The sequence below is a fragment of the Moschus berezovskii genome, chromosome 10 (genome assembly GCF_049115385.1).
Source record: "Moschus berezovskii isolate FMDL1 chromosome 10, NW_MosBer_1.0, whole genome shotgun sequence".
In the NCBI taxonomy this organism is placed as follows: domain Eukaryota; kingdom Metazoa; phylum Chordata; class Mammalia; order Artiodactyla; family Moschidae; genus Moschus; species Moschus berezovskii.
In genome coordinates, this window is record NC_142469.1 from 45,109,118 (window position 1) to 45,124,399 (window position 15,282).

The window sequence follows — 15,282 nt, forward strand, 5'->3', positions numbered from 1 at the left end:
CAGTTTCTGTGGGAAAAAGTGAGAAGAATATTCTAACTATCTTGGATAAGGGTTGGGGATTTCTGGGAATCAGCCACTACCTACGTTTTGACCTTTTGTGGTCAGCGTCAGAACTGTCATGGCGCCTGTGGGTGTGTAGCAAGGGTGTACAGTGAGGCTCCAGGTAGACAGGAAGTAGAATCTTCCTCCATCTTGGGCCTAGTTGGTTCTAACCAATATTTGTTGTATCCCTGAACGGCTGTGTCATTCTTTTAATGGTTGTGCCCTGCCCTCTTCTGTCCTCTCTCACTTGTGGTCCATCCATTCATCCCTGCCTGCCTTCCTTTGAGCCCCCAGCAAGCACAGATATGTTTTTGTCTGTATAGTTTCCTCTTTTCAGAACATCATAGGTGTAGTCATGTGGTTTGTAGTCTTTTCAGTTTTGCTTCTTTCACTTAGTAGTAAGCATTTAAGCTTTCTCTCTATGCCTTTTCATGGTTTGATAGTTCATTTCTTTTTAGTGCTGAATAACACTGCATTATCTGGATATACCACAGTTAATCTATCCATTCACCTACTGAAACATATCATGGTTGCTTCCGAGTTTTGGCAATTATGAATAAAGTTGCTATAAATGTTCATGTGAAGATTTTTATGGGGACATAAGTTTTCAGTTCATTTTGGTGAATGCCATGGAGTGCTATTGCTTTATCATATGAAAACCGTATGTTTACTTTTGTAAGAAACTGTCTCCATTATACCATATCAACTTGAGTTTGTCAGTGTCCACAAAAAAACTGGCTTGGATTTAGATTGGGATTATGTTGAATCTATAGATCAAATTGAGAAGAATTGACATCGTGACAATTTTAGATCTTCTTTGCTATATACATGGAATATCTCTCAGATCTTTTTTGATTTCTTTCTTCAGTTTTATAGTTTTCCTTGTATAGACCCTGTACATGTTTTGTTAGAGTCATAACTAGGTAATTCATTTTTGGAGCTGCTGTTGTAAATGTTAAATTGTGTTTTTAATTTCCAGTTCCAACTTTTCATTGCTGGTGTATAAGAAAGTAGTGGCTTTTGCATATTAACGTTCATCCTGCAGCCTTGCTATAATTGTTTATTTGTTCCAGGGGTTTGCTTGTTGTTCTTGGGATTTTCTCCAAAGACAGTTATACAAATACACTTTTATTTCTTCCTTAAGCTCTGTAATTTTTATTTCCTTCCACATTTTATTGCATTGGCTAGGACTTTCAGTATGATTTTGAATAGGAATGGTGAAAGCAGATATCCTTGTCTTGTTCCTGATCTTATTGGGGAAACCATCAGTTTTTCTTCATGAGCTATGATAATTACAATAGGTTATCCTAATCAGTAGTATAGAAGATGTAAAGTATTGCTTATATCAGGTCACAGGAGGATTCATTCTCCCTCCCTACAGTCCCTTTCCCTCACCTAAACTTCCTTGAGAAAGATAGGACTAAATTGATGGTTATAAAAATATTTTAAATGAGGGAATTAAGGCAGTTTTTCATATTATACCTTATTGTTAGTAACTGTGAATATTACTTAGTTCCTTTACTCTCTTGTGAACTTCTGTAGGGCAAAGACTATCTCAGTATATTATTACAACCCTTGTAGTGTCCAGTATGCACTACAATTGGCATAACTATTTGTTGAATGAAAAACTTCATTTTTAGACTCTTACTGTAAACCTCTATCTTATTAGAAAAGGCAGAAAACCAGTAGCATTAGTCCTCTAATATATTTGGTCAATCAGATACTTGACAGTTGCAAGGTATCGTGATGGCTACAAAGATACACATAATAATGATACCTCCTCTCTGGAAACTTATTACCCATTTAGGAAAGGTTAATTTCAAATTTTATGTTCCATTTTTGCTGATATACAATTCTCAGAAACTCTTATTCCTATATTTCTTTTAAGCATTCCAACTGAAATATCTGTCTCTGGACTTCTTGGGTAGAAGAAGTGGGTAGTGGACACTGTGCTAGATATTTTACATGTATGATCTCATTTATCTTGAAAATTGTGCAGTGTTAAACTATTTTCAATTAACAGGTGTAAAAACTGGTAATATGAGAGTATGCGTAACTTCTTTGTTGTCTGATTTAATGTAATAGGTGTATAATTCTTAAGCTCTTTAAATCATATACTGTGAAAAAGTAACGTTACAGAGTGGTATATGATGACTGTCAGGTGTATAGTACAGAAATGGTGGTTGGTGAATGCAGAGAAGAAAGCTTTAACCTCAGGACAGAACTAGTTCATAAAATATCTGGAAAGCTTCACCTTGTCTAATAGATCGAAGACTAAGGCAAAGAGAGATCAGGAAGATCAGCCAATGTGGAAAAGACTGAGGGCCAAAAAGAACAAGTATTTTGTGATTTGACAGTGTAATATAAAAATGTAAAAATTTCTGCTGTTGTAGTAAAATGAAATAGAATAAATTTTGTCTATTATCTTAAACAAGAACTACTCCATTTTTCTCTTAAGGTAATTTCCACTGAGTTTGCTTATTGTTTGTTGAAGATGAGAGAATAGATCACAGAACCATTGTGTAAATCTCACGTCATCAGTTGCCAAGGACGTCTTTGTCTGCTGAGTTCCAGTGATGAGTACAGCAAGTGCAGAGGGAGTAAAAGCATGGAGGAAAAATGGAAGACCAAAGGAATCCAAAATAAAGGTCTTTCCTAAAGTCAAGTGTATTTTATTTAGCCTTTCCCTATATCTCCGTGGTTAAGTACCCCAGAAATTGCCTTTAACATGCTAAAATTTGTGGAGTTGCAATGGTGTCCTTGCTTTCAGTGAAGTTAGTGTTTATTTGGGAAGACCAGAGTATGGTAACATAATTAGAAACCACTCAGCCATGGGCTTCCCTGGTGGCTCAGTTGGTAAAGAATCCACCTACGATGCTGGAGACCACCTGCAATGAAGGAGACCTTGGTTCAACCCTTGGATTAGGGAAGATCCCCTGGAGAAGGAAATGGCAACCCACTCCAGTAATCTTGCCTGGAAAATCCCATGGACAGAGGAAACTGGCAGCCTGCAGACCATGGAGTCACAAGAGTCGGACACGACATAGCAACTGCACCATCACCACCAGTCGTGTTAAGCACCATATAATGTAGACTCTTAATACTGTGGGGTCCTTCTCCTTAAATAACGTTCTTCAGGGTTCTCTTCTCTTTTCTATTCTCATAATTTTAATTTCTGTCTATTTTCACATTCTGTCCTAGCCCATGTCTTCCTTCTAAAGAATAGATTTATCCAAATGCCTTTTGGACATCTTCATTTAGACAGGACCACAGTCCTTTCAACTTCAACTTACAAAAGCTTTTGTCTGTTCTTTTTGACTCAGTGTATGGCACCCAGTTGACCAAGTAAAAAACTGACACTCATTCTTACTTTACTTCCTCATTTCTAACCACATGTTCTGTTAATCAGTTCAGTTCGATCCTTCAGTTGGGTCAGACCCTTTGCAACCCCATGGACTGTAGCATACCGGGCTTCTCTGTCCATCGCCAACTCCCAGAGCTTGCTCAAACTCATGTTCATCAAGTTGGTGATGCCATCCAACCATCTCATCCTCTGTTGTTCCCTTCTCTTGCCTTCAGTCTTTCCTAGCATCAGGGTCTTTTCAAATGATGCAGTTCTTCGTGTCAGGTGGCCGGAGCTTCAGCTTCAGCATCAGTCCTTCCAATGAAAATTTACGACTGACTTCCTTTAGGATGGATTGGTTTGATCTCCTTGCATTCCAAGGGACTCTCAAGAGTCTTCTCCAATGCCACAGTTCAAAAGCATCAGTTCTTTGGCACTCAGTTCTCTTTATGGTCCAACTCTCACATCCATATATGACTACTGGAAAAACCATAGCTTTGACTAGACGGACCTTTGTTGGCAAAGTAATGTTTCTGCTTTTTAATATGCTGTCTAGGTTGGTCATAACTTTTCTTCCAAGGAGCAAACATCTTTTAATTTCATGGCTGCAGTCACCATCAGTGATTTTGAAACCCAAGAAAATAAAGTGTCACTGTTTCCATTGTTTCCCCATATATTTGCCATGAAGTAATGGGACCAGATGCCGTGATCTTCCTTTTTTGAATGTTGAGTTTTGAGCCAGCTTTTTCACTCTCCTCTTTCACTTTCATCACGAGGCTCTTTAGTTCCTCTTTGCTTTCTGCTATAACGGTGGTGTCATCTGCATATCTGAGGTTATTGATATTGCTCCCAGCCGTCTTGATTCCAATTTGTGTTTCATCTAGCCTGGTGTTTCACATGATGTACTCCGCATATAAGTTAAATAAGCAGGGTGACAGTATACAGCCATGATGTATTCCTTTTCATATTTGGAACCAGTCTTTTGTTCCATGTCCAGTTCTAACTGTTGCTTCTTGACCTGCATACAGATTTCTCATGAGTCAGGTCAGGTGGTCTGGTGTTCCCATTTTTTTCAGAATTTTCCACAGTTTGTTGTGATCCGCACAGTCAAAGGCATTGACATAGTCAATAAAGCAAAAGTAGATATTTTTCTGGAATTCTCTGGCTTTTTCTGTGATCCAGTGATGTTAGCAATTTGATCTCTGGTTCCTCTGCCTGTTGATATTGTTTCCTAATTATCTTTCAGATCCATCTACTTTTATTTCCTCTGCCACCATCCTAATTTAGATTGGAGTCATCTCTTAAATTACTGCAGAGGTCTTTTGTTTATTTAACTAATTTTTATTGGAGTATGGTTGCTTTACAGTGTTGTGTTTCTGCTGTGCAGCAAAGTGAATCAGCTATACATACACATCTCTCTCCCATTTTTGGATTTCCTACCCATTTAGGTCACCATAGCAGTGACCTTTTAATGTTATTCTCCCTGTTCTCTCCTCACCTCCTATCTATTCACAAAAGCACAGTTTGCTTAAAATCTTTTTCTTCTTCGGATGCAGTCCAGTTTCCTTAATGTGCCTTACCTGTTCTGTTTGAACTGGCCCTGCCTCGTTTTCCTTCAGCTTTAACTTGCTTTCCCCATTCTAAACCAGCTTTACTAAAGTCCACATGCATTGTTCTCTTTTGCCTCTGAGCCTTGACACGTTCTGTTCCTTTTCTCCGGTGACCAGAAGCACTGATTCAGGTGAATCTTGGATCTGCTCCTTAACTAACTGTGTGATCTAGAATGATCTAACCTCTCTGCTTTCAGTGTCCTCATTTGTAACAATGGAGAGAGTATAGTACTTGCTCCCTAGCTTGTTAATGAGGATTAAAAGAATTAATGTAGTTGAGGTTCTAAGAATGATGCCTACCTCATACTGAGTACTATAGAAATATAGCTGTTTTTTATAATTCTTACTATAAATGTGTTGGGATAGTAGACAGCATAACTTTTTATATTTTAAAGATGATTTAATGACTAAATATGCTTTTCCTCCCCACATAAATTACAAGTTGATTGGGTCATTATTATTGGTATTTTTGTTCTTGGCTGGGCAACAGCTTTCTTTTTCTAGCCTCTTTTTTTTCATTTTTTAAGGTTTTTAGTGACTAGAATTTGATCTTAGTTTGACATTCCTGTGAAATGGATCATCTGACATGGATCATTAGGTCTACCTGAATTTTTATAGAAACTAATCCAGGTCAACCTATATGGAAACTAAAAATTAATTCTTAATAGCTAATAGCTGACTTTTTACTTAATGATATATGTCATGTTGATTTAAGTTTCAAGTAAAGTCCTTTAAAGGAATTCACTTTTTCTGTATTTCAGAGATTGTGGATTATAATGGTTCAAATGATTTGAATTCTAGCAAAGATACTATGTTAGGAATAGACTCTCTGAAAGGAAGAACTCTTTTTCTCGGTATTCATAATTCTGCTTACACTGAATACTTCCCAGAATACTTCTGACACCAAAGATGTATAGGTTTTTTTCCCCATACTGACCAGTTCTCAGACACCAGCTGGGAATGCTACAATTTAACTCAGTTTTGACACTAACTGCTCAGAGTTGATACAGACCCAAGATTAAGGGCTTAGTCCCACTAGACTGCCCCTCCCTCTTCAGGTGCCGGTGGCAACTGATGGGTCCCCAAGTTGCCCACAACCTCTCACTCAGCTACCAACTAGAGGTTCCCATGACCCCCTCCTCAGGTTCAGTCATGTACTAGAATGGCTCATAGAACTTAGGAAAACAGTTTACTTACTGGGTTACTTGTTTATTACAAAGGATATATTAAAGGATACAAGTGAACAGCCACATGAAGAATATATAGGGTTAGGTCTATGTCTGGAAGGGTCCCAAGCACAGGAGTTTATGTTCCCTTGGAATTTTGGGATGTGCCAACTTAGCAAGTGGATGGGTTCTTATTCACTAACCCCGAAGCTCTCTGAACTCTGTACTTCAGGGATTTTTTATGGAGGCTTCATTATGTAGACATGATAGATTAAATTGTTGACCATTGGTGAATAATTAAATCCCCAGGCTCCCATTTGGGTTGGGGCAGCAGTAGGGGACACTGAAAGTTCTAATCACCTGGTTTGTTCCCCTTGCAACCAGTCCCCATCCAGTGGCTATCTAGGGACTTTCCAAAAATCACCTTTATAACATAAACTGAGATGTGGTTGAAAGGGGTTTGTTATGAATAACTGAAGAGCTTCTTTTATTTTTATCCTTCTGGAGATATTCCAGGAGTAAAAAACGAATAATATAATAAAAGATGCTCCTATGCTCTAATCACTTAGGAAATTACAAGTATTTTAGGAGCTGTGATCCAGGAGCCCTGGAGGAAGACCCTACAATATATGTTTCACTCTTATTACAATATCACATTCTCTATTATCATGGTGCTTAAGATCAGCCAGAAGAAACATGCAAAAACTTAAATCTTATCAAAAGAGAATTCCTCAGTGGTCTAGATTTGGCTGAACTTGCAGTAATATGGTGAAAAACGTGTATGTATTTAAATTTTAAATGTTGATTTTGATATCTTGCTAGTTTCTCTTTTGAATATTTGTTTTCATTGATACTTACAATTTGATATAACTTTGTGAAGACTGACATCTAAAAGTGTAACTAAAGAAGCTGGTTGATGATCTAGTTCTGTCTGTTCTGATGGTGCTAGACTAGAGAATGATAAAATATTGATACTTTCTCCTTTTCTCCTAGGAGATTGTTGCTTTCTGGTGAAATTTTAAATATGCATATGTTTCCAATAAATATTGGTGTTTGATTCTTATTGTCATTTGAATTTTATTCCCCAGAATATTTTTTATCTTTAGGATATACATTTTTAAAAGAAGATTTTCCAGATTTTCTGTTATGCTGAAAATATTTAAGTTGATCAAGACTAATAAACAAGTTTATTTCAATGCAACAAATGTTTAGTTTCTGCTATTTGTGAGGTACTTTGTTAACTCCTAAAAAATATACAAAATGAGTAAGATATTCCTCCATCTTCAAAAGAGGGAGGAGACTATGAGTCAATTTTAAGTAAGTGTAATAACAAAATAGAGTTTGGTACAGTTTTTTTGTTTTCCTTTGAGAGAATTTTGAACAAAATCTTTGCTCTACTAATCACGTTCTTTCGAAACATCAACAATTGTTGACATGACCACCTCCTTTCCATTCTTTCCAGTTTGACTTCCCTTTGGCATTTGATGCTTTTGCCAATTATTTTTCAATACTGTTCTTTGGCTTCTATATACAACTTACTATTTTTATTTTACTTTTCTAACAACTGTTTATTAGTTGCTTCTTTCCTTTTTTTTTAATTAAGAAAAGTTTTGTACATAAATAAGGGAATAATTATATTATTTGAAAATTCTTTAGGTTTAGTCAGAATTTGCAATAATCCCATGAGTGCAGTGAGTCCGGTTTAATTCTGCCATAAAGCAGTCTGTGCCTAGTTTCTTCAGTTTTACTATTTATGGTTTTTTTTTTAAAGCTATCCCTATGGGTCCACTTGGTTTGGACTCAGAGAAATTGGTCTCCAGCCAGATACTCCATCTTGTTATGTATCACACCTCTCCATAGAGCTGAAATGCTCCCTTAAAGAGAAACTTCAAAAAAACCCCACAAACTCCAGCTTAGATTTGGCAGTCACTGTACTGTGGTGTTTGAGTATTTTAGACTTAGCAATAAATAGTGTTTTAAAACTAAAAAAAAAAAAAAAGGTTTTATAAAATCAGAGAAGTTCAAAGTTCAAATTCTAGAACAATTAATACCCATATAAGCTCCATCTAGGTTTAGCTGTAGTTATCATTTTTGTATGTTTTTTCTCTTACTCTTTATAAATGTAAATTATTTTTTGTTGACATAGAACCATTTGAAATTAAGTTGCCACTGTCTTGACATGCTACCCCAAAATACTTCTATATCTCCTAAGAATAAAGATGTTCTCCTGCATAACCATGATGCCATTGTTCTGTGTTTAAAACAAGTAATTAAAAAAGAAAATTTACCACAGTAAAATAATATATAATATCTAGTCTATGTTTAAAATTTCCTGGGTGTCCTGAAAATACATTCTTGTAGCTGTTTTTAATGTGAACTACAATCTAGCCAAGGTTTTCATGCATAATACTTGGTTGTTACTTGTCTTGAGTAGACTGATTCTCAGACCTTTTTTTATGAGTCCTTTTTGGTTTGTTTTTATTTTTTAGAAGGCAGACCAATTTTCTGGTAATGTCTCTCGTCTAGATTTGCCTTTTATTAAGGATCCTGATGTTCCTACAACCTGTCGGAGGGTGGCATTCAGTAGAGAAGGGCCTTCCAACCCCTGTGGCTTTGCTACTGTGAACAGGTTATGAGTCCTATTATTAATCTTCTTAAGTTCTTTGGCCACTGGTGAAATTTGGGTCAGTGAAAACGCATGAGGCCTTTCGCCTCCACCCATGAGCATTGTCAGTTTACTCTGGTAAACAATATGCCTGTTAACATCAGGTAGGTGCCAGGCTGAAGTTGAAGTTCCAGTACTTTGGCCACCTGATGTGAAGAGCCGACTAATTGGAAAAGACCTTGATGCTGGGAGAGATTGAAGGTAAAAGGAGGATGAGATGGTTGGATGGCATCACCAACTCAATGGACATGAGTTTGAGCAATCTTCGGGAGATGGTAAAGGACAGGGAAGCCTGGTGTGCTGCAGTCCATGGGGAGGCAAAGAGTCGGACATGACCAAGCGACCGAACAACAGCAAGAGGATGTGAAAGAGCCCAGGCCACCACCTTCCAGCCCTTTTTTTCTGTGTTCTTTCTCTTTGGGGTCACGTTTACGCCTCTGATTTTAACAGTTGCCTGTGTAATGACGTTTTCTAAATTGCACTTTATTTCCTTTTGTTCATCTTCTCCTGGCTATCCAGTAATCACTCTAAAATCTACACTCCAAAATGAATTTATTCTTTACTTGCTAACTGTCTCATTGTCAGTACTGTTCTTTGTTTGAGTCAGTGGGGGTAGAAGGTATAGTGTAACTAGCCTTGCCTTCACTGAGACAACACACTGACTGGAAACCTCAGTCTTCAGCTGTTTCTCTGCTTAGCACTCTCTTGTTTACATGTACACATATGTGCATATGTATTTATTCATCAGATACTTCTTTAAGTACAATGTTTCTATATATATTTGGCCACAGTAGATAAGACTATATCTGATGGCCTCTTGAATGCATTCCTTCCATTCTTACCATATTTATTCTCATTTTGATCTTCATCAATCCTTCCTAGAACTTTTACAGTGTTCTCTCTACTTCTGGCTTAAACCTTGTGATTTATTCTACATTCGGTCTTATTGAGAATACTTGCTTGATCATATGTTTCTTTTTTTTTTTCATCATATGTTTCTCTTGCTTGAATACCTCTGATGGCTTCCCATATTATACAGGAAAAATGCTATCTTTTTAGCATATCATACAAGACTATGCTAATTCCATCTTCTTTGCTCTTTTTATGTATTACTTCATCTCTTGGGTTCTAGCTATACCTGTCTTTTTCTGATTTCTTGAGTATAATGTGGATTTTACTCTTCAAACTTTGTTCATATATTTCTGGTGTCCATAAGGCTCTGACTCCTCCTCTTTGCTTAATGAAATCCTGCTTATGTTTCAAGGTCAGCTTGGAATATTCCCTTTGAAAATTATTTACCTAATATCCCTCTTTATCTACTCCCTGCACCAGAACCAAACCCTTAACATTCTTTATCTGATGTACTTTGCACATTCGTCTGTTATAGTGCTTATCAGATTGTATGCCTTGCTTTTGTGTTTCTCAGTGTAAAGGTTCACAAGGGAAAGAATCATCTTGTTTTTTCTTCTGTTCTTAGAGCACAAAGCCTGGCTCATAGCACATGCTTGTTAAAGCATTTCCGAAAGGAAAGTCTGACATTCCATGTTACTTTACCTTCTGTAGCAGGTAAGTCTAACTTGAGATCATGAATTCTCAAAGGAAGATAATAGTTTATATAAGGTAATTGGTTTACACTAAATATCTGCTGATGGTTCACTTTAATTCAGTCACTCAGTAGTATCCGACTTTTTGCGACCCCATGAACCACAGCACACCAGGCCTTCCCGTCCATCACCAACTCCTGGAGTTTACCTGAACTCATGTCCATTGAGTCGGTGATGCCATCCAACCATCTCATCCTTCTCCTCCTGCCCTCAATCTTTCCCAGCATCAGGGTCTTTTCAAATGAGTCAGCTCTTCGCATCAGGTGGCCAAAGTATTGGAGTTTCAGCTTCAACATCAGTCCTTCCAATGAACACCCAGGACTGATCTCCTTTAGAATGGACTGGTTGGATCTCCTTGCAGTCCAAAGGGACTCTCAAGAGTCTTCTCCGACACCACAGTTCTTTATAGTCCAACTCTCACATCCATACGTTACTACTGGAAAGACCATAGCCTTGACCAGATGGACCTTTGTTGACAAAGTAATGTCTCTGCTTTTTAATATGCTGTCTAGGTTGGTCATAACTTTCCTTCCAAGGAGTAAGTGTCTTTTAATTTCATCGCTGCAATCACCGTCTGCAGTGATTTTGGAGCCCCAAACATAAAGTCAGCTACTGTTTCCCCATCTATTTGCCATGAAGTGATGGGACTGGATGCCATGATCTTAGTTTTCTGAATGTTGAGCTTTAAGCCAACTTTTTCACTCTCCTCTTTCATTAAGAGGCTCTTTAGTTCTTCTTCACTTTCTGCCATAAGAGTGGTGTCATCTGCATATCTGAGGTTATTGATATTTCTCCTGGCAGTCTTGATTCCACCTTGTGCTTCATCCAGCCCGTTTCTCATGATGTACTCAGCATATAAGTTAAATAAGCAGGGTGACAATATATAGCCTTGATCTACTCCTTTCCCAGTTTGGAACCAGTCTGTTGTTCCATGTCCAGTCCTAATTGTTGCTTCCTGACCTACATACAGATTTCTCAGGAGGCAGGTCAGGTGGTCTGGTATTCCCATCTCTTTAAGAATTTTCCACAGTTTGTGGTAATCCACACAGTCAAAGGCTTTAGGATAGTCAAGAAAGCAGAAGTAGATGTTTTTCTGGAACTCTCTTGTTTTTTCGATGATCCAGCAGATGTTGCCGATTTGATCTCTGCTTCCTCTACCTTTCCTAAATCCAGCTTGAACATCTGGAAGTTCATGGTTCACATACTGTTGAAGCCTGGCTTGGAGAATTTTGAGCATCACTTTGCTAGCATGTAAGATGAGTGCAACTGTTTGGTAGTTTGAGCATTCTTTGGCATTGCCTTTCTTTGGGATTGGAATGAAAACTGACCTTTTCCAGTCCTATGGCCACTGCTGAGTTTTCCAAATTTGCTGGCATATTGAGTGCAGCACTTTCACAGTATCATCTTTTAAACTTAACACTTTAAAAAGATATTTGTTTATTTTTGTCTGTGCTGGGTCTTCATTGCTGGGTGCGGGCTTTCCCTAGTTGTGGAGAGTGGGGGCTACTCTGTAGTTGCAGTGCGTTGGCTTCTCATTGTGGTGGTTTGTCTTGTTGCAGAGCATGGACTCTAGGGTGCTTGGGCTAAATAGTTGTGGTGCATGGGCTTAGTCAACCTCATAATGTGTGGAATCTTCCTGGATCAGGAATTGAACCCATGTCCCCTGCATTTGCAGGTGGATTCTTAACCACCGGACCACCAAAGAAGCCCCTATTTTTAATACCTGAATCATAAAGCATTACTGCAGATATGTTTGTTTTAATTAAAATCCCTTCTGGGCAGTAAGAATTTGCCATAAATAGGAGTTTCTGAAATTTTATTATTTTACAGCTTTTAAAATAGTAAATGTTTATCTGAATTAGAATTCTGAATGGAACAAATAGTATAAAATGAGAAAGAGAAGTATATTAATTAATCAGTTTTAAGAAAACAGATTAAATAAAAGTAGTCTTTCTAAAGAATGGAGGTAAAAAAATAGATTTCCATGTTGCAAGGTAATACTGGGCTTGAATAAGGGAGACTCTTACTGTACTTTGGTGATGTTTAGAGAATGAGTAGATGAAATATATGACAGATGAAACATAAAGAAGGTGCTGGTATTATTTGACATTATTTGTTAATAAGGGGAATACAAAATAATAACAATACCCTGTGGTAATGATGGTGGTGGTTCATTTGCTAAGTCTGGTCCAATTCTTTGCAACCCCATGGACTGCAGCACTCCAGGCTCCTCTGCCCTCCACTATCTCCTGGAGTTCACTCAAATTAATGTCCATTGAGTCGGTTAACCCTGAGGTACAAGATTTTTAATATTTTAGAATTATTTTTGAAGGAATATTGTCATTTAAATTAAAAATCCTGATAATTAAAAATGCTATGGTGTTGAATTGTTATGGCAAGTCAAATGATATGATGTCTGGGTTTTGTTTCAAAATAAATAAGAAAAGTGGAGGTAGTAGAAATAAGACTGGCCATGTATTGATAATTGTTGTAGCTATATGACAGAGTATCACTGTCATTTATTTTGTATAGAGTTTCCAAATAAGGAATCATTACCGCTAGGCTGAGTGAATATAGAGTGATATTGAGTAATTCAGAATTACCAGTGTAAAACTAAATGATACTTCTTTAGTTTTGTTTTCCAAGTTTTTATTCCATATTGTTTTTGTATTTTATTCCATATTTCCATATGCAATCCCTATTGTTCTTCTTTTCTATGAGATATGGAAGCCTCTTAAATTGCTAAGCCAAATCATCACATATTAAGGGAAAGAGATACAACATTGATTTATGGCAGCATTCTTCTCAAAGAAAACAGTTATTGACAAGCCCACAGCTGACATTATACTCAGTGGTGAAAAGCTGAAAGCACTCTCTCTAAAATCAGGAATAAGACAAGAATGCCCACTCTCACCATGTTTATTCAGCATAGTTTTGGAAGTCCTAGCCATAGCAATCAGAGAAGAAAAAGAAATAAAAGGAATCCAAATTGAAAAGTAAGAAGTAAAACTATCACTGTTTGCAGATGACATGTTACTATATAGAAAATCCTAAAGATGCCTCTAGAAAACTACTAGAGCTCATCAATGAGTTCAGTATAGTTGCTAGATTCAAAATAAGTACCCAGAAATCTTTTGCATTTCTATACACTATCATCGAAATACCAGAAAGGTAAATTAAGGAAACAATTCCATTTACCATCACAACAAAAAGAATAAATACCTAGGGATAAACCTACCTAAGGGGGCAAAAGATCTGTACTCCAAAATCTGTCAGACACACAAAAAAGATGATGCATGTGGAAAGTTAAACCATGTTCTTTGATGGGAAGAATCAGTATTGTTAAAGTCACCATACTGCCCAAGGCAGTCCACTGATTCTATGCAATCCCTGTCAAATTACCAATAACATTTTCTACATAACTGGAACAAAAAATTAAAAAATTTGTGTAGAAACACATAAGACCTTCAATAGCCAAAACAATCTTGAGACAAGAGTACTATATTTCTGGTGATTTAATTAATTTGAATTGTGTTCTTCAAGTTTGGCAAAGAAGAAGGACGAATTCATAGAATTGTTTGTTTTCTCAAGGGATGTGAGACAGAAGTTCAGAAATTGTTCTTTCTACTCTCTTTTTCTCCTTTCCTCATTCCCATGTTGCCTCAGTTTCTTTTTGAGGTGCCAAAAAATATTATCTACGTGCTACTTCCTCCAATCCAGTATCACATCTGTGGGCTCAAGTCCTTTAAATCTGAAACTCCCTCAGATTTAACTGAGGTATATTGACAAGTAATTGTTCCAGGTATAAAACACTGTGACGATTCAATATTTGTATATATTGTGAAATGATCACCACAGTAAGCCTGTTAACATCTTTAGGGCATCCCCCTTTTTGAACTTCTCAGCTATTTTATTTTTGATAAGAGTTTTTCTTTCTAGCTAAAAGAAAGATTTACAAGCTGAAGAATCTTCAGAGATGTGACCTGAGTCTCCTTCTTAATGGTATCATCCTCTGCATCAACCAAGCTCAGAAACCCAGACTTATCTTGGATTCAGACTTCTTAATTTTCATTCTTTGTTCATTTGGTCCTGCCAGTTCATTTTCTAAAATGACTATCACAAGTATTCCTTCTTTTTGCCAGTCTTACTGTTGCCATTCTGTTTTGGAGACTGTTGTGCTTGGAAGGTTTCATCTGAGATCTGCTTCTGGCTGCTAACCTAGCTTCTTCATTTTTATGAGGAGGTTTTAACAGGATTGTCATAAGCCCCTTTTGGAAGCTAACATTCTGTTATGCTAATCCATGGTCTTTCCTTGTCACACTTTCATTGCAGTAATCTCCTAGTTGTTTTCCATACCTCTAATCTCAGTCCTTTCTAATAAGATTAATCTTTGTACATAACTTTCCTTGCCATTAGGATATAATCTTGTATTTACTGGTCTCTATTCATGTCATCATTTCTCTGCTTAGTCGTTATTAGCACAATTAGACAAAATGGAAGTTTCACCCTTCTTCAGTCTTTCCTTCACCTATATAATCAAATTAGTTACTAAATTCTGTCACCCCTAATGTTATTCAGTCACCAAGTCATGTCTGACTTCTTATGACCCCATGAACTGCAGCACGCCAAGCTTTTCTGTCCTTCATTGTTTCCAGTGTTTGTTGAAGTTCATGTCCATTGAGTTGGTGATTCTGGCTGTCTCATCCTCTGCCACACCGTTCTCCTTTTGCCTTCAGTTTTCCCCAGCATCAGGGTCTTTTTCAGTGAGTTGGCTCTTCACATCATGTTGTCAAAGTATTGGAGCTTCAGCTTCAGCAGCAGTGTTTCCAATTCATATTAAGAGTTGATTTCC

The 15,282-nt window shown here is 37.2% G+C and overlaps 1 protein-coding gene across 5 annotated transcripts in view; it reads left to right on the plus strand.

Moving 5' to 3' along the window:
* CDK19 (cyclin dependent kinase 19) overlaps positions 1–15,282 on the plus strand; it is a 177,833-nt gene that overhangs the window by 42,161 nt on the left and 120,390 nt on the right. Inside the window, exon 3 of one of the 5 annotated variants that reach the window (XM_055433868.2) lies at positions 2,501–2,690. The exons of 3 other annotated variants lie outside the window; for them this stretch is intronic. Coding sequence is in view for 1 of the 2 variants with exons in the window: in XM_055433866.2 (XP_055289841.2) it covers positions 10,328–10,392 (65 nt within the window). In the remaining variant the exon portion in view is untranslated. Of the gene's footprint in view, positions 1–2,500; positions 2,691–10,056; positions 10,393–15,282 lie in introns of those variants that run through there. One more of the 5 variants, XM_055433866.2, reaches the window with a different exon arrangement.